Consider the following 27714-nt stretch of genomic DNA (forward strand, 5'->3'; position numbering starts at 1 on the left):
GAGAATGTCCCAGAAAAAAAGGCAAAAGACATTGTCCAATCAGCAACAGGCAAACAGGCTAAAGTTTGTTTTACAAAAAAAACCTGTCAGACCTTTGATCCATTGACAGAAATTCATTATTACGACCAAAAATGTCATATACTGTCAAAATCTTCTTTTCTTGCTTGACATGGCTCACAGACACACGCCACTTTGAAAAAGAAACTCCCCTGTCCAGTTTCCAGGAACTAAAGGAATATGCTATTTAAAAAAAAAAAAAAAAAAGAGAGAAGCTGATGTCTGAGTTGTCATACAGGCCACTGCACTAGAAAACATCTCTCCCTGTTACAGCGGAGAAGTTTGGCAAGACATTGGCTGAGGAAAACTGGTTTCACTTCGGTTCAGTTACATTCCATTCAGTTTCTAGCAGCTGAATTTAAACCATAGCCTTTTTCAGTTCTCAAGTCCTGCTAAGGAGAGAAAGGAAAACTAATTGAGGGTGAGAGCGAGCTGGTCCAAACATGGCACAGGAGAGTTTTGTGGGTTACAGGTTTTCAGGAGAGAGGTGGTGGTGGGAGGGGGTATATATCCCATTGTCAGACAGAGCTGAGCTTTACCAATCCTCTGACAGAGTCCTCGTGTAGTGAGTCCTGGCTGGCTGGATTGTAGAAGCTGGCCTGCATAGTGTGGCTGTGACCCAGGGGGCTGCCGCAGGGAAGCATACCTGGCGGCGAGGGTACTTCCTCTGGGGTGAGAAAGTGGTGGTGGGCCACCGGCTCCTGGTGGGGGTGGCTGTGGTTGTGTGTGTGGCTGTGTCCGTGGATTGGCAGCATGTCCGTGGCCTCGTGGCAGCTGAGGCTGGGGGTGGACGTCGGGGGGGTGGGCTGGCCAAGGGGAAGTGAGGTGCAAGGGCCGCCCAGGGTGAGAGAAGTGCGGCCAGGTAGAGAGCCTCCATTTTCAGGGGAGGCCGTCAGGATGACTGGCTGGCTGCTCTGCTGCTGGAGGAGAGGTGTGGCGGCGGCCTGCAAAACGAATTTGGTGCTTTGAATGCACTGGTCTTGGTCACACTGAGAGAAAGCAGCGGAAAGCAAGAAAAGAAAAGAGTATAGGAAGGGATGTGAAATACAAAGAGATAGATAAGGTGCCGGAGGTGAAACAAATAACATTGAGGCAGTGTTGAAAATTAGATGGAGGAGAAAAGAAGAAACACCACAGGGAACAGAATATGTGGAAAGACAACAGAGGAGCAGGGTAGGTGATAAGGGAGAGAAAGAGAAAGAAAAAAATATGTTAGTACCCGTGTTAGAATGCAGAGCCACACAAAGAACCTGAACCAGCACGAGCATCCGCCCAAATAAAAACAGACCTGAGGTCAGTTGACAAGAGTTGGGGGGAAAAAAAAGGCCTATTAAGTCACTGCCTCATGACTTATTGATCTCTATTGCTTTGCTTTAAAGTGGAAATCACACGTCTAAAAGTGGAGCAGAGTAACTGGGTTAGGACACGGGGAGTCATCAATACCACACATTAGCTACAGGGAGATTAGCTTTAGCCCTATTAGCCCTTTATCACCACAGAGCAATCATGTATAGAGACCACAGATGAAAGGTCACTAGTTGAAGTGAAGAAGTGAAAAAAGTACTTTGATGCCTGCTTCCAACCCACTCCACTCCCAAAGTCTGACTGACAAGAAATTTGATGCACAAAGGTTAGTCCCCGACATCTCACCTTTCGGTCTCCATCTCAATGACCTAAAAAGAGCAGATTACTGATGTGATTTAAACAAAGTTGAGCTACCTTTGACAGTAGAAGAGATGTGACTAAGTATTATCAATCCTCTTATCAAGTGCACTTATCAACGGCTCTTGACTTATCACCTTTACAAGCGTAGCCTCTCTCCAGGGTGGCAGAGAAGACTAATTTGAACAAGGTTTATTGGACTGAAATGACATGGAAACCTCGCTCACAGCCACGTAAGCGCAGAGCTACATAATCAGCAGTGTGTTGGGACAGAAAATAAAATGGAGATGGGGATAAAAGGAATAAAGCGCTTTGTCCTTTTCTTTCTACTTTTAGGCCCACTCGTGTTTTATAAACAGTCATAGCTAGACTGACTCAGCACTGTCTATGCCCAACGGCAGACAGACACGCAAAACTACAAGGAACAATATGTACATAGACGGCTGATACTCTAACCTTGGACAGCAGACAGCAAGTGAAGCAGCACAGGCCATGTTTTCGCTTACACACGTGATGAAACAAGGATAAAAAAAGAGAGCTTTTTTCGCTCATTAAAAATGTTATGCTACATTTAACACCTCAATTTCATGACTGAACTGTGTACAGTAGTCAACATGACAAAGCGAGATTATATCACTCAAGTGGTAGAGGGTTATTTTGAATTAAAAATACAATGGGTCTAAACATAATATTTTCCTGCAGATCTGAAACGATTACTCGATTAATGTATTTGATCCATAGAAGTAGAAGCAGAAACAAGTTGGGAAATGTGACTGATAAAAAGTTTATAATAAGCCTGAGCAAGAAAAACACGAAACTACCACCTTTCTGTTCATTATTTAATCTTCAATATACTTACTAAACAGGGTCTGAATATTGATCGTATCCAGCTCTTATGGGAACAAAGAAACTAAGTTGGGCGTTTTCAGTGACTGTAACACCATCATTCATGCAGCTGACGGAAGTAAGAGTGAGTGGTAAACCTGAAACAAGGCTGTGGTTTGTCGGTCCCTCATCCCTCACTGTGCAATCAGCAAGGAAATGGTAGTTGTTCAAGTTGCACTGTGTGTATTGTACAACAATAGCTCACATCTCACAAAAGAAAAAGACGGACAGATGAAGAAGGAAGGAAAGGAAGACAAGGCCAAGAATAGAAATAATACAAGGCCGAAATAGATCATTTACAATGACGTAGAAGGACAGGTTCACCCAAATTATAAAAAAACACATTTTCTCACTAGCTTACAGTGATATCTACCCATGCAGATATTGCTGGTTTTATTTACAATTGAAACAAATGCTCACAACATTGAAATATAACATTCATTATCAACAACAGTGTCTCAGTCACTTCTTATTCCTTTCACCTTTGTTGTATTTGGGTGAAGGCAAAAAAAAAATCTCAGAAACATATCTGTAAATAAGGCTGCAACTAAGAACTATTATTTCAGATTACTCTGTTGATTCTAATCATTTTGTCCAACAAAGAAATTGTAAAATGGAATTCCCAGAACCCAAAGATATCCTTAAATAACTTCTTTAGTCTGATCAACAGTCCAAAACCCAAATATTCAATTTACAATGATATAAAACAGGAAAGTGTAGGAAAGCTGCTACCCCCCCACACAATGAAGTTTTATGTTACATGTTACACTGTTACTATGGCAACCCCTTACAAGGTTTTCCACATAACCGGATTATAATTTCCTTCTCTGCTGTATTTGTCACCTCTATCTCTCTCTCACACACTTCATGTACATTCACACACTTTCTCCAAATAGCACCCGCCCACACACCTCTGTAGTAAACAGACAAAAGTGATGGGAGACTTTTACTCATTGTTCTTAAAACGATTTGACTAAATCAAGCCAGCAGCAGCCTCTCTAAAACCTACTTGATATTACAATACAACGTGGACTTGAAATGAGTGGTCTAGCCCGCATTGGATTTTTAAGTCAAACAAAGCAATGAAGTCAGTTGCATCAGTAGACGTGGTGAGTGATGAGTCACTCCTGATGTGTTACCAATGTGGCCTGTTACAAATAGATATTAGGTAAACAGCTGACTATCAGTGTGCAGATAAATGGCCAGCAGCTGGCACAATAGCACAACTCTCGCTGTTAATCATGACCACTACAGAAAACAGATGGCAGTTATTTCTGAATGTGCAAATGTAAGGGAAGGTTCATATGGCTCTCAGCATATTACCAGTAGTCCACACATTTAGGACCTGGAGACAGATGACATTCATGCTCGACGTCTCAATGAGAACTGACAGGCTGAGGTCGAGTGTGGATGAGAACAAGGAGATGACTGTGGCACAGAGGGAGGGCACCAGTGAAAGACGTTTAGTAGCTGTGTGTGAATAGGCCTTAAATCTAGCATGTAATGTTGAGGTTAACGGCTAAACTGAACAACAGTAGACTTCTTTTCAGGCGCCAGAGGGAAACTGGTCAGGGAGGTCAGAACAATGTCCTCTTCACGACACCAGCTATTCTCTCTACATTACAGGAGAAGGAGATATCTGTTTTCTGACTGTGCTGTCACTTTGTACAAAATTGTTTTGGCCCACTGCAGTCTTGGATTATCAGGATGATGAGGAAACCTTTAATCTAACACAGCAGTATGTACTGATAAGCAACCTAATACAGGAGAGCCCTCCCCCACCTACCCACCCACCCACCCACCCCCACACACCCACCCACACCCACACACACAGTCCTTGTTACTGCTGACCTAATTTACAGGCAACATTGAGCAACACATGCAAAATTGAAAACACTCACTCGCTCTTTGCAATCCAGAGGAGTTTCATCCATTTCAATCTAGTGGGATGAGAAAGACTAACTGGGTTAGCTTTCCCAGGTTTGGATAGAAAGAGAGAAAAAAGGTGCAGTTGTTTTGTGATTCTGCAGTGTGTTGAGAATTAAGGGATTGTTTGATTGAAGTGTTGTTTAAAATAGTTTGACCTCATCTGGCCTTTACCCTCTCTGCCTAGGCTACGTTATCTAGGAAAGTCGTTAAACCAATAGCAAATGTTTACCATTTCAATCAGACACAAAATAATATGAGCCATGGTGCCGGTAGTTTGAGTTCCTCAAACTGACATGGGTCTAAGTTTGTTTGCCTCAATTTGTGAGAGCTGAATTTCTGTTTCTGGTAAATGAATGACAGACAACAGCTGTAGATCCACTCTGTCAGACAGGCTGCTGTGAAAGGTGCTTTGTCTCTGTGAGTCATGCTGACCACGGTCTTGCCCTCTAGGAGTCCCAGTATGGCCCGGGTGTAGCCAAGCAATTTCGGACCGTTATATTTAGACAACTCAAAATTGTAATGTTATAATCCTTTGGTACTATATGAAATCTTATTGTCTTATGGTCTGCATTTTTTCAGCAATAGTATTTTCACAGTATTCTCTTTCTGTAATTATTTATAGTAGTTTTTATTGTATGTGTTGTTAGTCCACCATTCCCATACAAAATTCCAATTATTGACTGACTTCTTTATTAAAATGAGATTAGTTTGTTTGGCTGCATTGTAAACAGATACATCTGATGATCTTCTGTTGTTATTCTGACAAAGTAGCTGCTCAATGAGCATTTCCTCTAGTATTAAACTACACCTGTTGTTACAACCAGCAACCACAGGTGTCACCAAATGAACCATTACTGATTTCTTCAGGATTATAACTAAACTAAGCTTGTGATAATAGAGGTGACCAAGATCTAAAAGTATCCAAGTCCCTATAATCAACAATTATTCTATTCCTAAAACTTCATCAAGTGACCTGCCCACTTCTGGTCTCTAAACTGTACAACTATGAACATCCAGACCACCCGTGACAACTCAGTCTGCATTTTTACTTCTACAAAGTTATCAACCTGATAGCATCTTGGAGAAATGACAGAGAGTAAGGTCCATGTCTTACCATGTGGCTCTGCTGAGACTGGGTAGCGCCATACATAGTGATGCCATTGGTTGGTGGTGCCAGCTGTGGCGTGTCTGATTGGATAAAGCCTCGTCTGTCAATGAGACTAGTCAAAGAGAAACAAAGAAGGAAGAAAAACATTATTTGTGGAATTACCCACTAACAGATTGAATACAGCAGAGCAGTGTAACCAATAGATTCTTTGGAGCACTGAAAGCCGATGTACAAATGAAATGGGCATACACTGACTGACTGCAACAGCAGGCTAATACTGTATCTACAGCCAGGTTGACTTAATGTTGAATGGGAAGGATTAGAAGTATTACCACATTGTTAAAAGAGAAAATAGCGTGCAAGTGGATGTGTGCATTATTATTGTGTACAAGCCTCAACATTTGAGTCTGAAAACTCAAATCTTCCACTCATACATACATTCACACAAACATGAAATAACAACTTGGTAATCAATCACATAGGTCCTGCAGTGGAGCAAATTGTTTCTGTCCCATTGTTATTGCTGCCGAACTCTGACAGAGCGACCTGCTGAACTCTTGGTATGCCTATGCACGTGTGTGGTCATGGGCCAGATGTATGTGATAATGGTTATTCATCTGCCAGATAAAGGCTGATCTGTCACAGAACAATCGCGCACACACAACACACACACACACACACACACACACACACACACACACACACACACACACACACACACACACACACACACACACACACACACACACACACACACACAACACACACACACACACACACACACACACACACACACACACCGTCCTGCTGACCTAATTTACAGGCAACATTGAGCAATAAAACTAAACATAAACTGTACGAGCAAGGTAATCATTTAACAGAAAGTGTGTTGACAGTGTGTTCCAGTGGGACTGAGCTGGATTTAGGTGAAAATGGTTTGCTAGAATCACAGATATAAACTCTGGGAACCTACAGCAGCGGCATGTGTTGCTGGTGATGAATATGGGAATAACGAGTAACGTCTGCAGATGTGGTTAGGAGGAAATGAGCATAAAAACATTGGCTGAGGCATTAGGAAATGTGAGTCAAGGTCTCAACAGGTAATGAAGTGTGTCTGTGTGTGTGAGAGCCAGCGTTGCTTGCATAGTACGAGGCTGAGGTGAAACATTCCTTTGTCACTCATGGACCCAGCTGGACACACAACACACACACGACTCTCCTTTGCCACCAACTGGAATCATTATTGCCGACTTATGGCTTGCGATGGCCAGAGCACAGCACAGCAAGATACACTAAAAGAATGTTGCCAAAAGCCTTCATTACTGCTCTTCTTATACTTTGTGTGAGTGTATGTGCCTCTAGTAAAAGTAAAAGGCAAAGTTAAAGGCTGCAAGTTCCAAAGGGAGCGAGATGTTTGTGACGTCTTAACAGCGTCATTGTGAGTGTTGTATCTACAAAGTGGGTACAGTAGCCAGTAAAGATAAGAGCAGATAGTAGGTATCTCTGTCAAGTGGGTAAGCATGAACACATGTCTAACCATGACAAAAGAGCAGTTTTAGTTGCAGGAACCAAGGACTACAGTTTCACGGATGAGTAATGAGAATTGTTGGGCGAAATGCTGAAGTGAAAGAAGCTAGCAGGGAATGTGCAATGTGTACTGACATTTACAGTCACATGGACATGAGAGTGTAGCTGTGACAGTTGGCCTGTATTCTTGTTAAATCACATGATCAGCAAAAGTGTAAAATCTAATATATCAAGCCAACTTTGATCTTGGATACGGTTAAAATGAGCTTGAAATCTTTTCACTCTAGCAATATATCAGTGGCTATGTATAGAGAAAAGGCTGCAGGCAGGCTTGTTTCAAAGCAGCTCCTCACATCAAAAGGAGTCAACTAAGTTCTATTTTAGCCTTACGACAAAACAGAAGCTATGACCTATTACAGTGAAGGTGCCATATTACCGGTTGGGTTTACTCAGAGCAGTGAATGATATGGTTTGTATGGCATCATATGGGCATCTGGAAATGCATAAATTACCGCGTAAAAATACATTCACACACGTCATACCTCGGTGGCAGGGGTCCACACAGTGCTGCACAGCAGTTAGTGAATATATTGCCATGGCTGTAGGGGTTATAGTTGTCCTTCCCTCTTTTAGAAGACCATGAACCTTTTATCTGGAAGAGACCGCACCACATAGATAAATATCTCAAGAGTCACTGGAAGACAAAACAAGACTGTGGAACACAGGGATTATGTTTGTATACTGTGGTCTAGTCTAGGGCTAAAAATGTGTCTGTCTAACAAGCTGCTTAGCTTGTTAGACAAATAATATACACACAAGAACTACCTTGGGACTACTTGTAAAACCACTTTCTCTGTTAATTTGCTGGGATTTTTTTTTCTTGAATTCCATAGAAAAGGTTAATCATTTGTGAAAACACTTTTTTTTTTTTTTCCTTTTGCTCATATTACACAATATGTTTTAAGAAAAGTCATGTAATTGCAGCTTTAAGAATACCACCCCTAACAACAACTGTGACTAACAAAAAACACTAACACTACTTCTAATCCTCACAGGAAAAGTCACTTGTACTGAACTGTAAATGGATCACATATTTCAAATGATTAACTATAACTAAATCCACAAATATAGTGTGTGTAGCAGATATAGAAAAATCACATCACTTATAGTAATGTTTCATGCTTTACTTAGGGGGTCTCGTTATTTTGTAGTTGACAATTTAAGGAACAGTATGTAGCATGATGTCTGGTGTCTATTTCACACTCACATCTTCATTGGTGGTCTGGTTGGAGCTGATCAGGTAGGTATGGAAGCCTGAGAGGCCCACTATGGACCAGACAGAGAAGAAACACACCACCACCTCCAGCACAGTGACACAATTAAGTCAAGGAATAATTGTTTCACTAAATTTAAGAATGGATTAAATAAAAACTACAGCAACAGACAACATGAATATATTTACATATCATATATGTGAAAGCCCAAACAAAGACACACACATGATAGACCCATATGGAGCAAGCATGGACAAAATATGGTACAATTTCTAACAGCTAGCATATTGACCTACAGCCTCGGGGCTGTCCTGCTCTTGCCAATAGTTCCTAGTAGGGGTGGGGGGCTGACTGCAGTGATGAATTATTCAGCTGTGATAAGGTTGTGTGTAAAGCTCCTTTTCTATGAAAACATGCAACCGATTAGGACACAGACATACAAAGAGTAGCTTCTTATTGTATAAGTGTTGCAGGGGTGGAGAAGATTAATTGAAAGAGGTTTGGAGTGCACGTCTGCAGAAGTCTGCTGTCCTGCAACGCGCGCTCTATACTTTTTTTACAATCCTCTTGTCATAATGTTTTTCTGCCACAAATGCAAACGTTGCCTTGTTGCATATATCACCGCGGCGTGCTGGTCTAGTGTGCAGGATTTGGTGACTGTCGGGCAGACGGATCTTCCCGTGGGCGGCGCACTGGATCACGGCTGTGCTCTTGTATCGGGCGGTGGCACACAACTTTAATGTGCAAACACACTTTAGAGTTTCTTTTCCCAGACATTTTCAGTGAAAGGTTTAAATCCCTGCTGCCAAGATGCTCCTCCATCGATTATGGAACGTGAAACTTAAATCTTTCATTGGGGCGGTTGGATTTGTTCATACACTTTTAAAATGCTTCCTTCTTTTCACATTTTTATTTACAGCATTAAATGTTGATATTTATATCATAATATGCTGTATATCAACTTATTGGGAGAAAACAAAATCCAACATTGAGCACCCCCCATATAGCCAAAATGGCATGATCCTCGTTTCATAACACCTCTGCGAAGATTTGACTGTGAGATTGGCAGTCGAATCAGGTTCCTTCAATCGAAGCATAGAATATTCGACTATTCAGGGTCACCCCTAGTTCCTAGTTACCAGTTCATTTGGCTGGGACTGCAGGACACTGCTAATTTTCTCTGCTCTACATAAAGCACAAAAACACAACCACTGTCCAAGATGAATCCTTCAGCCTCTATAAAAAAAAACCTACAACTTAGGAGGATACAGTCCTAAGTAAATAAGACCTACAGATATCCCTAAAATGTCACTATTTAGTACAGAGTAGTATATGACAGTACAAAGTCTGTGGGCATATTGGTAGGTCAGTATAATATTACATACTCAAAGACAGTCGAGTCAGTCTGTGAAACTGTACTGACTATTAACTAAACGCCCTAACTCTCCCCTTTTCTCTCTCTTTATATCCCTCTTCGTTTTCTCTCTTCCCAATCTCTTCCTCCTTAGCAAGGACAAAAGGCGTCATCATTTACCTAGTACAAAGGACTGCTACGATACTATTGACTGCAATTCCCCTTTATTAATGTCCTGTAGGACACAGGCCGTTATCAGCTTGGCTTGGCACACATTTCTCCGCCTGAGAAACAGTTGCATATCTCACTCAGCCATAAAGGGGAGGGCAGAGAGCATGACAGTGTCATAGCCCTGTGCTCTCATCTTGAGGCTTAGAAATAGCGTTGGGTATAGGGAAGTCACAATATGAGAGCCCATAGCAGACTTAATCATTTTAGAATATTTCTGATTTAGCTAATGAACTAAAATATAATAATAATAAATATATATATATATATATATATATATATATATATATATATATATATATATATATATATATATATATATATATATAAAATATATCATCAACAACTATATCCAGTTAGTTTTTATAGTGTGACGTTTGGCTACTCACAAATCATGCAGAACATAGACTACACAGACGACACAGACAGAGATAAGAAAGACAGCCCCTCACACACCACAGTCCTCCTCAGTTGGTAATATCATATGCCTGCAAGACTCCGAACATTGTGAACTACTGTTACTCCCGGGGAGTTTAAACTGTTTTGGTCCACAAATGCTCCCACACTGCCGATTTAAGACGCTTTTTTGGTGGATATAAGGCTGGAAAGTCAGTTCCTTCGGATATTTTTACAGCTCTTCTTCTCAATGCTTCAGGTGGCTCTAACACACATAACAAACCAGCGCACAAACTCATAGTGCAGCGCTCGTGAGAGGAGATTTCACTTCACACACAAACATGACTTGTGCGATTAATTTTTACAGGGCAACAATGCTTTTCCTAGGATGGCAAAGGCCTCTGATTGGCTTACCCGGTATTCTTACACCAACCCTAACCAATCTCACTCTTCATGCCTAAACCTAACCAATCCAACCAACAAAAGCAACGAGTACTAGCCAATCAGAGGCAGAGTAGGGCGGGTCATGCCTTTGCCATCCTAGGAAATGCAAATTTGCAATCGGGACACCATAGATATTTTAATAATTTTTGAGTTGGGTATAATTTAGATTTGATCAATTCTGGTTCTCCAAACTTCCCTTTTGATTCAGGTTATTATATGATCCTGGTTCAGATTCTTGTATTATTTAAAATCAGAGAAGAATCCAAAATATTATCAAAGCAAAAAACACCTTTATCTTCAGCAGATCATTAATAGTCAGAAGGTAAATTTCCCCCTCTACTCAGAAATACTGTGTTGAGGAGGTGACAATACATTTTAAGTCCGACATTAGGTGACTGCTTCCGACCTTTACTGCCTTGATTTAACGCTAAAAACTAAGCTCAAATAGTGTGAAGCCAAACTTTACTGCAATGTCAAAATAAAACGCTTGCTTGGATTTACCACAGTCTACATGATTATCACTGATGTTGTGTAGAGACAATAAGCTGCCTTACAGGGTATTTCTAACAGCTGTGGCTTAAGACATCTCGTATAATCTGTCACACAGTCTGACATAGCCACGCTCATATCAAATCTTACTCACAGGCCATCTCTGTAGAGGGAGTAGGGGCAAGTTAGAGCCAGATGAAATCAAAGACTGAATCAATCAACAGAGGAAAGGTGGTGACACACAGAGCCGATTATCGGCCATCGGACCGTCTGGCGAGGTCTGTGACTCGAGTTTGTTCGGTTTGTCCCGTGCCGTCGTCCGGAGGAGCCGTCTGCCTTCATTTGGGCCGACCCGACATGTTCAGTCGGAGACAGGGCAGATGTGTATAACTACCTTAAGGAGTAAGGAGCTGGCTTGCGTGCTGTGTTACCCTGAAGGAACAGAACTAAATCAGATGCACACCAGTTATGCAAGTACTAGTTACTGCAGAAAATGGCAGGAGCAACTGATGAGAAAGCTTTACAAAGGCATCTTATGCAAATCAGTTCAGACCCACTGAATGACCTGTATAGGCCCTCGCTGGGCAAGTTAGTCTAGTCCCTATGGACAGAGAAGCATACAGAGAAAATCATTGACAGGCAGCAGCAAAAAAATCAGACAATCACACCTAACCGACACATATCCCACAAAAGGCCAATTTCAGTGAAAGGATATCTGGCAGGACTATCTTTAAGTGCGTTGAGAAACCCGCTTCGATGGGAGCCTGTGAACAGAGAAAGACAGTTTCCATTAGACCAAAAATACATTTACATGAACACCATCTCACACAATGGTGCATATTAGCATTAAACAACACCCATTGAATGTGGAAACTTGTATCAGTCAGATATTGGGTACTATTACACACTCTGGAGGCATTAACTTGCCGCAGACCCTTTCTTGGATAATGTTTAAGTGTCAACAAGATGAACTGAGCTGGGCAGTGTGCCCAGTTAAATTGGCATTCCAATTGAACTTCTATGTGTGAAGAGGACAGAGCCAGAAGAAAGAGCAAAAACAAAGTGAAGGCCAGTTATATGTGGCTGTAGGATATATCTCTGTGGCTCCAATCAGCCAGGCTGATCGTTTACTTTGCCTTTAAATTGTCTCTGTGCAAAATGGATTTTGAGAGTACAAAGACATGTTTTACAAAAAACAAATATTGTGATAGTGTGATTTTAGTGCCTAAAGTTAGCACTGGAGGACCTGACAACCTGTATGTCTACAATACGCTTCAGCAATATAATTTTCTAGCAGCTAATGTCAGCCCGTATTTTTTCCCCAGTACAACATTGATGCGCGCGCACACACACACACACACACACACACACACACACACACACACACACACACAATGGTTACATGCCAGAATGCTGCAGCTTTTCACAACGCCCACTTACAACCTGCTTGCTCAAAACACACCAAGAACACAGCCAGGAGGAGAGAGAGTGTGTGTGTGTGTACCATGCCTAAGCATGTCCTTTTCCCCTCCCCTCAGCTACTTACGTAAAATGACATGTGTGATGACGAAGGCGAAGATGAAGATGGTGAGGAAGGAAAGCGATAGTATAAACATGTAGAAGAAACGGTAGTTCCTCCTTCCCACGCAGTTCCCCACCCAGGGACAGTGGTGGTCAAAACGCTCTGCATGGACAGAGAGAGACAGATGGAGGGAGAGGAAGAAAAGTTTACACCGACATGTCTTACTTTTTATCCAACCACACTGCTGCTACTGTGATATTTCTCCTGTCTGAAGTCTTTGTCATGTGCTCTTGTTAAAACCCTACCCTTAACTAGGTTTCTCATTTATGAGACATTTAAACAATTACAATTAACCAGGTTACTTCAGTGCATGTAAACACAAACTATGAGTCTGGAGCTTTGGGAAATTAGGGGAAATGGGAACTGTCCCTCTGGGTCTTAAAATAAAAATAGAAATTGTTTTCACATAGTGAAAACTGGCTATTTATATACACAAGACTAGATAATACAAGTTAGAGGCCAACATGACTGTTTATGGCAGAAAGACTCCCCCTTGCGACTGTGAGACTCTGTGAGGTTGAGACAGATGAAGTGCCTCCAGTAAGAACTTAATTTAGGTATATTTGAAGACGTTTAAGGAATTGCAAATGAAGACAAAACAGAGGAAGTGAAAGTCCAGACTGCTGGGTTTCTTACATAAAGATCATGTACATAGGAACAACAAAGTATTATTGTGTTGCACATTGGAGCCTCTTTCATCTGAATATTTGTTTTGTTTAAGTAAATTAAATTTCTGGAATTCAGAAATACTTGTTGCAATGTACTCAAAACACAAAATATGTAGCTGAATGCAGTTTGAAGGGTTCAACTACTTCATACATTTAATGTGAAATGCTTTCAGATGAAAAAATGTCAATGGTATTTTAATCAAAGGAACTGCACTCCAGCTTACTTTTCTTTTCACCGATTGCTCCAAAAGTGGAGTGCTTATTGTTAGCGTGGTTATTCAATCAGCCCCAACTCCACGATCCTATCTCTGAGGGTGGACAACTAGCTACTAGGGTGGTAGCTACATAACTAATTAATCAGAGCCATTGTTTGTTTAGTGAAGTGAAATGACCTGCTTCGTCTTCATTAATCAATGCCTGGCTGAAGTGTGTCTGTGAAACGCAGCCTATAGTCAGACAGAATGAACGGGTACAAGCACTGCTAGTCAAATGTGATTATCACAGCTTTTCTACAATGGGCATTCATTTTAAGTTACCAACAATGCTAAGAGAGAAGAAGTGAGACATTTGATGTTCTTCTGTATGCATTTGTACGCTTCTATTCTCCATGTGCAAAGGAAGCCTGCATTCACACTGACTGCGTCAGCCATCGGGCGGTGCGGCAAAACACAGGTCATTTTGAATGGGGGTAGTGCGTTTAGGCTGCGGCGGTGGGTGCAGCAGGTGGAGCCGGAAAAACCCACAGCGGCCTACAGCGAAAGTTGAGACCGATTAAACTTTTGGAGAAACGCAACCCGACGTCACCCTGCGGTGGATAATCATCTAACCGCCGATTAGACTTGGCAGTCCGTTTTCAGGTGATGTGAAGCGTCGGATATACTTCGCACTGGAAACAACAGCTGTGGTGACCTCATTTTATGGCGCGTGCGCCTGGAACACCGCGGCTACCATAAACTTAGCTTGAGAGTCCCGTACAGTAATACCGCTGCCACAAGAAAGTTTTAAAACACCCTGAGGGTAAAAACGAAACACAAACACTAAACTGCCCAGGAGTTTGTGTAACAGCTGACTGCAACAACAAAGCACAGTCCCTCTGTCTCCTTTCTTACTACGTGAAATGAAGCTGCCTTCAAGTGTGGTCAGAAATGTCAAGATCTATAAACGAAAAATAGTCATTGTGAAATATAAAGTCTACTTGTACTACATTGGGGGGTTAAAGAACACAACGTGCCGTCACACAAATGGGCCATTTCAGTGACACTGACGCGAAAAAAATCGCTGGATCCCCTTTTGCCGGTGTGAACGCGCCTTAAGGATGTTTTGTGAGGATGTGTGAAGCATGAGCCAGAGGTTCCACTGATGTTCAAGAAATACAAGAAAAAAATCTCCCTAAACAATGACAGAAGCATGTTTGTTGTTTCAGATTTACTTTTAACCATGATCAGGAGGAGGTAGTGGAAACTGCTAACAGATACGGCATGGCAGCTGATTATTCACTAGCATACTCCTTTGATAATGGTTTTAAAGTTAAACCTTGCAATAGCAACTCTGACAGTTTAATAATATATTATTACGACGTGCTTTTGTGTTTTGTTTGCTTACATAACAACGTAATTTCCCCAAGAGTGTCATTAAATCTTCCTCTTACGTCCTTTAAATAAGCAAATCAGAGAAAGACCTTAAATCACTCCAAAAATCGATCACAAAATCCCAACCCTCTGCCCACACACAAACTAGCAACAATATTTATGAACACTACAACTGGAATACAAACACAAACAGTGCCACCGTGTTAGACATCTGTACAGTATATACTGTGATAGGACAGTGGGCAAAGCAAAGCGGTCTCTGTCTGTGTGTATCATAATTCAGCGCTCTTATAAGCTTCTTCTATCACTCCTGAGGGGATAACCCTCTTAAAAAGGAAGTGACTCTACCATATTCCTATTTTGCACTTCCACAAGGGAGTCCCTATCCATTCTGGCTGCTAACTTATTTAAGAGATTGTTAGCCCCCTGGCGTTTAAAGCACCAGGTAGACATGGAGAAACAGAAGTCGAAAGACAGGGAAAGCACTCTTTAACTGCCAACGTAATACACATTTCCAGTTTAAGAGAAAGCAACAAATTGGATTTGCACTTCTACTGATCATTAGAGACTTCAAAAAACATGGGTTATTAAACATGATTTCCCTTGCTTACAGTGTTTGAAAAAGGACAGAAAACTCCTCATATATGTGAATGTTGGTCTTTTATCCTGCATATGACCTAATTCCCTGTACTGTTATTCATACAGCTCCTCTCTGAAGCTTCATAATGAAATCTGGACTGACTGACTGACTCTAGATTTCACTTTGCATATATGGAGCCATGTCGGGTGGAGACCTGGAGCTTTGAGATCAGAAGGGAAACATTTATCACAGCCAGCCCTCGAAAAGTCCAATGATGCGACAATTTTTCATTCTTAATTTCTCTCCCATCTGTGCTCACAACGATGATCCAATCATACTTTTAAAACCTTATACTCAAAGATTTGGATTTAGAAGATCACACTGCTCTGTGGCCATGTTCTGTCTCAAACCGTCTTTAAAGCATCTCCTGTGATCGTACTGGCTTAAATCTGTCACTCATTTACTTTATCCTGTTTCGTTGAGGCAGGAATTTAACAATGCACTTAAAATGATGTACAAAATTCACCTTTGTGGACATAGTCTGTTTGTGAAAATGACTGCCGTCCCAGCTTTTTGTTCGGCTGCCAGTCTGTATTCCTTTCTTCCTGCCAGCGTGCCTCTCCCACATCTGATTACCACCTCCTCATCTTTTTTTCCTGTGTTTACTACTTCCTCATTTCCCAGGTTTTCAGTCAGCCCCACTTCTGACAAGGAAATAAGACATTCAAAGAAGTTGTTTCTGATGAGTGAGCAGCACAAAAACCCTGATGAGAAAGATACAGATACACAGGCCTCTGTATCTATCTTTTAGTAATTGCAGAGCTGTGCTCTTCGCTTTGTCTCCAGAGACAGAGCATGTGGTTGTGAAGAGCAGCAAAACTCAACCATTATGCTGCAGTTTTCTTTCTGTTGTTCTCATTGTAACTATCCCCTCCCTCTCCTCTGTGTAGATGTGGATGCCTCTAAGACTATGTACTGTATATTCCCTAGATATGCATCATAAACTAAACATTTACAGGGCTCCAGACTGCGACCAAATGGTCACATTTTGCGACCAAAATTTGAGAGTGTGCGACTGAATTTGACATCCAGTCGTACATGTGCCACCAGTAAATTCGCCCCCTTTTTTACACGTTAAACGTCGAAATTTCGGTACCTGAGAGCGCGTAAGCTCAAGCTTATCTGTCCTCTCTGAAAATTGACAGAGAGCGGAGCTCTGACACAAACACACACACACTTGCACACACACACGCATAGCTGCGGACGGTGCAAACTATGTCGGCTCTGCAGTTTTGTTGAAGTCACAGTGAGTCACGGAAAGTGGTTTCAAGTGTGGTTACAGTTTTTCAAAACTTCACGCAGGCAGCGTTTGCTGCGATATGATATTAATGGCGATGCGAAAGCGGTCGCGGTGCTGTTGACGTTACACTTCCTAAGCAGGCACAATAGTGGTTTCTGTGCCCTGGTGAATGACTGACAGGCTGAGGTTGTAAGGCAAGGCAATTTTATTATTACAGCACCTTTCAGCAACAAGGCAATTCAAAGTGCTTTACATGAAACATTAAAGAGCAATTAAAAACGGTCATGAAAATAAAACAGGCTAAAAAAGAATATACAAATACAAGAATAAAAGTTACAGTGAGTAAGAAATGAATAATTATTCTATTTAATAGGTTGTAGGGATGGGTTGGGAGGAGGAGGATTTTGTTTAATTAATTAATTAACATAATGTTCCAAGTACATAGGATAAATAGGTTTGACAATAATTTTTACAACTGAAATAATTGTTTTGTAATTATAGAGGGAAAGTACCAAAAAAAAGGTACCGTTGGGTAACGGAACCAAATTTCAGGTATCGGTACCAATATTGGTTCAGTAGTAGCCTAAACAATGCATGTTTAATTTTAAGTTGAATTCACTGTAAATGTAGACTAGAGCTGATATATATATTTATTTTTAGTTTTTCGTGACAACGATGGTGCTGTCGGTTAACCTTCTATGTTGCATCTTCAAAAGTGACACTGAATTTGAAACAGCACATTGTAATTTATGCATCTATTATCAAAGTATTTATTAGTAATACAGTGGAAATTAGTAGAAATGTGAATATTTGGTTAGCATGTTGATTTACAGTGTGTGCCCCTAAATTTTCTGGTTGCGCCCCTAAAATTTTCAGTTGGGGGCCACTGTGCTCCTAGTGAAAAAAGTTAGTCTGGAGCCCTGATTTATCTTGGCTTGTATGTAGAGGATGGTTTGGTGATGGTCTTGGCTGTTTGTGTTTGTTGTACTAATGTCTAAAAATGTATGTGTATGAGAGTGCTAACAGAACATATCAGCCAAACATACAAACTCACAACCAGAGAACATAATTTTCACTCACCCACACAGTTGTCACAGAGGCTGCAGTGGGAAGCACGTGGCGGTCTGAAGATCTTGCAGGTGAAGCAATACTTAAGCTTGACTGTCTGGCCATTGATGACTACCTCCTTGGTCCTGGGAGGAGGCCTGTAGCCTGTACTGCCATTAGCCACATCTTGGGAGGATCAAAGAGAGAGAGGAACAAGAGAGAAACATAAGAATCAAAGTAAAAATACTGTTAAAACCTTACTACTGCATGGTGTCTCTCAGACTTCCACTCAGGCCCTAATGGACTCCCATATACAGTACTATAGAGTGCGTGTGGCATTGATGATGCGGGTGTGTTATGCATATTCAAGTGGCAAAAAAATACTACACGTTTATTTGGCGTGCAGACATAGTAAAATGCAGCCAGGAGGATAGGCTACAGTACGAAATCAAACATATCCACCACACAACGAAAATACTATAATCTCACTGGTGATTAGCAAGAACAGAAAGTAAGTGACAATACATGTAATACATAACATATATATGACAAATCTATTCAAAATCTTCAGTGATGTTATGATCTATAATCTCTTTACTTTACAGCCTACTAAATGTTTTTCTTTTACTTTTTATCAAGAGTAGCACTACAACTTCTACCTTACCTACAGCATGGAAAATGCAGCCCGAACAACATATGAGAGCAGCATATATGTCATGATATTAGTAGCCTGAAAGGCTTGAACATGGACAACCCACACAGCTCATTATGTTTAATTAGCCCCACCATTCTAGCTCCTTTGTATGAGCTATACAGATTTAGTGTCAAACTCGCCAACCAGAACCAACCTTTTGTGCTGCTGATAAAACACTACCATTCTAAAACTAGCGACCCTGTCTTTTTTTAATAACATGAAGTCAGCTGCTAGAGTGACTGAATGTGTAACATAGTTCAGGTAATATTTGTGGAATTCAACATGCACTTAACACAACAATCCTCAAACTATAACACAAAAGAGACAAGGGTGGCTAACTGCTCTGAATGGCTTTTGCAGCAGTGATGACAGGCTAGAGCCTGTATCCTATTATTGCTCAGCTAGCTTTGAGCGCTCTCACGCACCCTGAGAGTAGGAAATAGTGTGTGTAGGAAGAACATTACACAGAACCCTGTTAACATTGCTAACAGAGTGGTATATGTGTGTTAGTGTGGGGTGGGTTGTATAGGGGCCGAGAGGCGTGTGTGGGCATTTGACATTTCTAAATAAGAGCCGAGGAAATGCAGCCAGCGAGTTCTGTTGTATTGAATTTGTCTCTACTGTGATCAATGCCAACAGAGCGCTCTCCACTCTCCTCCATATTTCCTCTGCCATCTCAGCAGACTCCACTGAGGGAGACAACAAATGAGGGGTGTGTGAACGATTCAGCGTACAATTCAGCTACCACAGTGTTAAAGCACAGTCCCTTTCAAGCCTGTTCAAGAGGGGACTGTTGCGCCTTTAATCTGCCTCGCCATCTGTGTGAAAGTTACAAAGACGAAATGGGGGACAGAGTTGTTGCACCTTTAAGCCAGCGGCGGAGGTAGTAACAGAGCCGAACCTACGTCTGGGTTTAACAGACATCCGGCATGGCAGGACTACATGCAACCATGCGCAAGATGACCCACAGGCGGGCCAAAAAGTGACAAAGCAGCATTCTGGGTAGCCAAAGTTTTTATTAACTGACAGAAACATTGCGAGCAATAGTCCCCCCCACTCACTCGCTCCCTCTCTGTCAATTGTGCTACTATAAAGATTAAAGTTGGCAGTTTGTGGGTCGGGTTCACATGGTTGATTAACGGTGCAGATCGGCTCACACACACACCCTGCCTTTTTTTAGCCACCAGAATGCCAGCATGCTATGTAAAATCACACACTGGGGCAGCACTTCTATGCCACCTTTGCTTGGTTCTGTGGAAATAAACAAAGATGGCATAATGGCAGACACATCTCTGTGTGAAAGGGGCTCAACAGGAGAAGTCCCATTGTTTAGGTATTTATATTGCAGTAAGCATTTCTGGTAATATTAACTAAAGAGTCATGGCAAATATGTATGTATGTATACAACAGTATAAATAAAAGAACATTATTTTATATATATATATATATATATATATATATATAAAACAATGTTCTTTTATTTCCCACTTGACAAAAACAACTGCAGGAAGTGTCCAAAAACCAGTGACAAGTTGCTATTAAAAAAACTGCCCTTGCCAGTTACACCTAAATTAAATCCAATATTAACAAAAGTATGTGTTAATGTATATGGTTTTACTTGTTAATGAACAATTGTTAGTTTTATCATTTCATAATAATATCTAATTTAGGCTTAATTTGTATTTGTTGAGTGTGACTATGCAACCTGCAACAGGAGTAAGCATCTTGGAATAATGCATGAAAGCTTCCAAATTGGAATAATGGGTTTTCCATTTTTTCCCCCCCATTCTGCTGACATTGCATAAATGCAGTATAGGGCAATACTATCAGTTCAGTTGACAGAAGATCTTTGTCACCAATCTCATAATCACATAGCCTGACATTGCCAGACCAAATTGAGTTAGTCTGGATCCATTTCATTTTCGATTTCCAAGGGGCATTATCAACGGCCGTAAACCAAAATGCCTCTGGACACAATTGGATATAACTACAACCATTTACAGCAACGAAACGTGACGTAGCGCTGAGCGACTGACAAATGTAAACGGAATACAATGTGCAGAGATAATCTGCGATGGTGTAGTATCAACATGTCTGTAAACGAGTGTTGCCGTTTAAAAAAATGTATACTTCAACAGAAAGTTCCACATCAGCTACAGCCATCTTGATTGTTTTTTCGAAAATGCCTCAACGGCACCCCTCTATTAAGCAAGGTATATGCTCACCGTTGTGTACCCAGTGCAAGGAGAGTGAGCCAAAAAATGACATCATCACGTTATTTGCATTAAGCATGAAGGCTCCACAAGTTGTCAGTCATCGTCTGGAGCCGACCCCGTATGAGATTAACACTTGTGATTGGAAATCTGTCTGAATGGGAGGGGTACCAGACATATTTAAGCAAATAAAACATGAGCTTGCAGATTGGTCTGGTTACCAGACTAATCATTTCAGAGACTAGCTGACCAAAAGCCCTTGTGTCCTAGTCAAACTACTGTGGCCTCAACTCATTCTCTAAATGATTGTAATCAATAGTAGAAGATAACCACTCATGCTTGTATTGTTGTAGAATAAATTACTTCCAAATTTGTAAAAAATTTGTAGACATAAATAAAATAGACAATAACAGCAACACTTATAATGTAATACAATACACACATCACCGCAGTATAGAGTATACTAACCGTGCAAAGTTTATTGTGTTCATTCCTTGACATAAACCCAGGGGGCCAATAATATCAATAGCATAATATAATTAAAATATAATTAAAATATAAATGTAATATTGTTAATTCCCAGATGGACAAAAACATTACAAGGGAATTCCAAATTAACACAGACACAAACTCTGGCCTAACGATAACTGCAGAATTGAATTGCACATTTCAGTGTTAACAACAATTTAACATTTTAAACTTCCAAAAGGTAAAAGTCATCGCAGGGCTATTATTGTATTGCATTATATTGTGCAGACATTGCTCTTGTTGAGTCCAGTTTTACCAGTCGTCGTCACTAATACATACATAAAGAAAACAGCAGCTTTTCTCCTTTCTATTAAAATCGAATACTGTAACTTTTTAGCATTGGTTAATGCTTTCAAACAAAGTTTTCACAGGTTGAGATTGTATTTTTAAGCTAGTATAGAGAGTGCTCTTCTACAGTCTCTATCTGTCTCAAACAGAGACCGTTGTTTCTTTAACTTTCTTGCCACTGAATTTTTATTCTACTTACAGCCCAGCCTTAAATACCTGACTCAAAGTACCTGTATTTCCGTACACCAGCCTGTAAATCAACTGGTCACACCTTAAGTACACTTCAACCAGCCCATCAACATTCACTACACTTGTTCACAGATGCCTGCCTGTAGTAAAGTAGTTGGTAAGTGGGGGAGTGTTAAAGTAGCTTTCCTGCTGAACAAAGCCATTTGTACCCTGCCATCCAAAGCTTAGCCTTACATCAGTGTCTATAGAAAAAAACGTTATACCAGCTCAATTTATATTGATGTCACTACCATTTTTCAAAACAATGAAGTAAGGATTAGCTGATTGCTATATCAAGGCTAATCACTGGTTTACAAACCAAATAAGCAGCCTTTTGTGGTATTTAGTTTAACTGTAGAACCTACCCTAGATTGCCTAGAAAAATTATTGTTCCACAACAGGTTATATTTTTTCGCTGACAAATCTATGGTATGTGGATAATCATCAAAAGTGTTTGACAACAGATTAAGAACAGCAGAGAACAACGTCCACAGAAGATGACCAGTGACCAGTCAGTCTGTTTAGGCAGTATCATGTGTGTCGCGTATGGTCACGTGAGTATCACAAGTATAGAGGGGTTCAGAGCATGCAGACAAGAAGAGGTTGTACAAAGTATATTTTGTAACTTAATCACTAGCTATTATTTTACACCCATCCTGAATGTCATCGTTTATAAGGGCATTCCAAATGTATTCATTTAATAAGAATGTCCTTTTATTTAATTTTCTAAAATTGTAAGTTACTTAAAAAAGTATTGCAGATTTTGGTTTATGCATTTCTTCTTACGCCCGTTTAACTTTGTATGTTCAAGTTAAAAAATACACATTTCAAAATTTGTGTAGCTTTTTTTCTGCATTTTTCTTTATAATCAAGTAAACTCATGATACCATTATATCGCAATCGTAGTTGCAGCATTGTAAATCGCAATATGACTTTTTCTCCAAATCGTGCCGCCCTGCTTTACTGCAACCTAATATGATCCTGTATGACAGCATACACTGCTAGCTTTACTGCATATATATTTTATGTTGATGTATGATTCCTGGGTGTGTGAAATGTTGTCATAATTAGCGTAGGAATTATTGAGTTATGGCCAAAAATGTGTAAGGTCACAGTGACCTTGACAATTTAATCAATTCATCCTTGAGTCTGTAGAAGAAAAAGTTCTCTCGGGTCCTATTCAGTGGCTGGTTCAGATGAGTTTTATTCACTGCGCAGTGGAGACAGAAGCTCACAAGAAGCTCCCAGGATTCTCTCTGACCAGAATGAGTTTCTAGTCAGGGTTTTATACAAGGTTACAAGAAACAATAGAATAAACAAAAGCTGAGAAGACAATCAACTCACAAGTCTGTCTGAGTAGTTTTGCATAGACTCAATACAGTCTGCTTCAACTAATCAAAAGTGCTTTGATTAGTTAAGGTGTGAGTTTCTGTTGGAGCCACCTAGGCTCTTAACAAAAAGGTCTCACTCACAGGGATCAAGCAAATGCTTTGTTTTAACACTAAACTAAAGCAAAAGGCAGACATACTTAATTAAATCAGGAGACACTAAAAGTTGTTGATCAGGTAAAACAATAGGAAGTTAATCAGTCAACAGGAAAGAGGATATCAGGATAAAATAAGACTAAAACTGTTAGGTAATTAATTTTCTTCTACAAGTCCAAGTGGGCGTTTGTGCCAGATTTAAAGAAATTCCCTGAGGGCGTTCCTGAAATATCGTGTTCACGAAAATTGGACGGACTGACAATCCGAAAACTCCAGCAACAGCTATCGCTGGGTGGTAGGGTTGTCAATACTGCGGTTCTCACTCACATGATCAAAATAAAATAAATGGTAGAAGAAAAAAAAAACAAGAAAAAAAACTGCACTTTCATATGGCTCTTTGTAGTTTGTGTGTTGCTAATGCACTTACTACTTGTTGTCTGGAGTTTGCACCTTCAGGGTTGAAAGCACTTAATTGGAAGTCGTTTTGGATAAAAGCGTCAGCTAAATGACATGTAATGTAATGTAGATTGTGGGATAAGACTGATACATAACCCTGTCCTGTAAGTTTGGGGTTTTGCAAGCAGATGCTAAATGAAGAAAGCTTCTTCAGCAAGGAATTCAAAGGCACCGTTTCCTACTGATGAACACAAGCAACACCTGATGCTGGCACCTTTTATTTACCAATGGGTAATTAAAAACAATTGTTCAAATACAGTGAGACACTGCAAGGTTAAGTATCTTCTGCATACGTTCTTTAAAACGTGCGGTACACTAGCCGCAGCCGACCTGTCGAGCGCCAGTGTGACGTCACGGGAGCGCCGTAACTGTTTATACTCCCGCGTGGTGGTCGCGACACTAGTTGCAGTCTTCTCCTGAACAGAGGTGGCGCTAATGAGGAAAGGCTACCGACTTTGCTATTTCTACGGACTAAAAGAAGAAGAAAAAGGTAAACAATGGCAGAACTGGCAGCAGCATTGCCGTCAATGCTTCAATTTGATTTGATGACCTACTTCGTCGGATCAAGCTTTTCATTCACCATAAAAGAACTCGCAGTCACTCTGAGAGTCCTGGCATCCGGTTACCTTTGAGCTCGTTCAGGCTTCCTGTTTCCGCTTTGTCGCGTGCCGCTGAAAAAAATAGAGTGGCACTCAAAATCCTGGCGTGCCAGCGAGATCTACGTAATTTTGACGTCACATTGGCGTGCGCAAGCTCGGATGCAGTGACTGTAAAACGGCCTTTATTCTGGTTGTTGTAATACCTCTCTTCCAAGCAAGTCATAATAATAGAGGATAGGCTGAGGTCCATGTTTAAGCAATTCACAAATGTAGAAGTTGATGTCAAGAGGCTTAGCAATAACGCATTTTCCACTGGCTGCAAACCTTTTACTTATTATTTAGCTAATCACAAGGAAGTCAAACATGAGTGTGACCTAGGGCGGGTGGCTACACCTAGAAGGGAGAAGAGGGAAAAAGAGCAATTTAAGTACCAGCATGAATTATGATTGGACATTCAGTCCATTCAGAACAAGGTATTAATTAATTCTTTACTGCAACAGGATGAACATCTCAGCACCATGTCAATCAGACATACAGTATTGGGCCGTGGCAAGGGCAAAAGGGGCTTTAACATGAGTTAAAGAGACTATGCTTCTGATATACCCTGTCACTATGAGCGACCACTTCTTGGAGTCACTGGTGCATTCTGGCTGATATATTTCACTTTTTTAATTCCTAGAGTTGGAGGCCAACGGGAGGTTAGAATCAATACAGCCCATGAACTGCACTATCTATCTATGATGATATAGTCAAATTGGTGCCAGCTTTTTGATGTTTAGAGGTAGGACATCTTGTGATGTTCAAGACACAGCTCATAATGAAAAGAGCCTTAGTTTACTCATGATAGTCTCATATTTGCCTCCAGCCAAAGCATAGTCAGCGCTACAAGCAGACCTACAAGGTGTTAAAATCCAAAAAGCATGTTCGCAGTATCTTATCGCTTTAGGGAGAGAAAGCCATATCTAATGTGATTAAGCTAGATCTCATTTTAGAGAATGACTCGAGTTGATCTCTTTATGGTGATAGGCTGTGTATTTTGAGTTTGGGTTCTAGCAAGGACACTAGCTAAGTTTCCATCCAATTGTCAATCGAATTATCTAAAGTTCGGTAAAAAAAACTCATGCGAATAAAGCTGGTGAAAGTGTGTTTCCATCCAACGGCTTTAAAGCGAATAAAAACCTGTGCGTAATGACATGCTGTTTTGCGATCAAATTGGTATATCAAATTGATTTTAGACATTTTAAGGTGTTTCCACTCATTTTCGCACTGAATCGCACAACATTCAAGCAAACATTTGCGAACAAAGTTTTGCTAGACAAAATGGATCGCACCATCTACCAACAAATGATCAATATTGCACAAGTTGTAATAGTGCTTATGTGCCAGCTGATAGCGACATATCAAGCTATAATAAAACAACGACGCTATCAACACATTGCTATGATGATGCAGATGCACGTAAATGCCCGACGACAAGGGAGGCGGCCTGTAGTGTGGGAACGACAGTGCTCCAAACAGTTCTGGGAGATCGTGGTTCAGAGACACTTCACGGAAACCCTTTGGTTGAAGCATTTTCAGATGACCAAGACAATTTTTTTGGCCCGTCCCTTTCCCCAGATGTCGCAAGCTATCGCCCTCCGGTTCCAACCGAGAAGTGTATTGCCATTGCGCTCTACAAACTGGCTACATGCGCAGAGTACAGAGTGGTAGGCGAAGCGTTTGGAGTCAGCAAAACCACCGTGCACCGGTGAGTTTACACCGTGTGCAATGCCATACGAACAAGGATGATGCGAAGGTATATATACCTACCTGGAGTGGATGAGGCTCACGATATCTCGCTGCGTAACTCCAGAGCGCACCTTGTGCCACAGGTGTATGGCGCAATAGACGGGACTTACGTCCCGATCAGACCCCCTGCTGAAGGCTACAGGGATTTTGTCAATAGAAAGGGCTGGCCATCAATCGTACTACAGGCTGTGGTAGACGATAGTTGCATCATAAGGGACATTTGTGTCGGCACTCCCGGTAGTGCGTCTCCTTGTTCGTCCACTTACATCTGTCTTTGTTGACACCCACCATGTGTGCTAACAGAGCGGAAATACTGGGCGGAAATGAACTAAAACTTCTTCGTTTTGTGGCGGGTTGCAACCATAAAATGATCTAAAACATAATCACAATTCATTATTTATTCGGCAAATAACGTTTCCATCAGCGTTTATCGCATAAGCCATATATCGATCAAGATCAAATCCGATGAGACCGAACGTATTTCCTCTGAGTCGATATTCATGAAATTCAATCAAATTTTACTGTTTCCATAAGGCATTTTTCATTCGATATTACTTAATTCGGATACAAACGTGTGGATGGAAACATAGCTACTGACAAAAGCAGTCCCAACAAAACATTTCACAACAACAAACAAAAATGATGAACACAAAGTAATTTAAACTTAAAACAAAGAATTGTGTGGGATTAAAGAGATACTTTGCCGATTTTAATCCAGCTCTGTGTCATCTTTGTGTGGGCAGTGTGTTTAGATGAACGGTGTGTGCCTTCCCTCTGTGGCATTAGAATACAAATGAGTTTCGCACCATCCGGTGGATCACAGCGAACCACCGTGACATCTTTTGCATCATCTGGGGGATTTCAGCAGACCACGGTTGCTCCGAGCTCGTGCACTGGCGCCACAGAGGGAAGCCACACAACGGTCATCTACATTTAGATAAGTCCATTGCCTGGGTGACTCATTTATTTTCAAAATCAAGAAAAGTTTTTGTCCTACAGCAGTGAAATCCATTTAATTTGTGACAGTCCATCACTACAATATGAAAAAATATGATTTTCAGATACCTTTATTGCGTCTGGGTAACTATTGAAAAACTAACTCCACAACATGAATGTCCCATTCCCAGTAAGGGTGGGGGAAAAAAAAAAATCAAATCAATATAGCATAGTATCACAATATTTTCTGTGGCAATACTGTATCACTACACAGACGCCAAGTATCGATCCATTATTATATAATATATGTGTTGGTCTGCTTAACAATCCCATTTTGCAGCAATAAAATTTAAGTGAGATGAACAAACAGAGAAATTTATC

The 27714-nt window shown here is 40.8% G+C and overlaps 1 protein-coding gene across 6 annotated transcripts in view; it reads right to left on the bottom strand.

Annotated features, from left to right (window-relative positions):
- Positions 1-57: 57 nt before the first annotated feature.
- Positions 58-27714, bottom strand: part of zdhhc14 (zDHHC palmitoyltransferase 14) — a 55041-nt gene continuing 27384 nt past the window's right edge. Inside the window, exons 4-12 of one of the 6 annotated variants that reach the window (XM_078277431.1) lie at positions 18153-18305; positions 12900-13037; positions 12069-12117; positions 8436-8538; positions 7711-7820; positions 5648-5753; positions 4506-4544; positions 1708-1730; positions 851-1001 (exon numbers count right to left, since the gene is read on the bottom strand). In XM_078277431.1, the coding sequence (XP_078133557.1) occupies positions 950-1001; positions 1708-1730; positions 4506-4544; positions 5648-5753; positions 7711-7820; positions 8436-8538; positions 12069-12117; positions 12900-13037; positions 18153-18305 (773 nt within the window). In that variant the 3' untranslated portion in view covers positions 851-949. Of the gene's footprint in view, positions 1047-1707; positions 1731-4505; positions 4545-5647; positions 5754-7710; positions 7821-8435; positions 8539-12068; positions 12118-12899; positions 13038-18152; positions 18306-27714 lie in introns of all 6 variants that reach the window. The other 5 variants (XM_078277426.1, XM_078277428.1, XM_078277432.1 and 2 more) reach the window with 5 other exon arrangements.

The sequence above is a fragment of the Sander vitreus genome, chromosome 20 (assembly GCF_031162955.1).
Source record: "Sander vitreus isolate 19-12246 chromosome 20, sanVit1, whole genome shotgun sequence".
In the NCBI taxonomy this organism is placed as follows: Eukaryota; Metazoa; Chordata; class Actinopteri; order Perciformes; family Percidae; genus Sander; species Sander vitreus.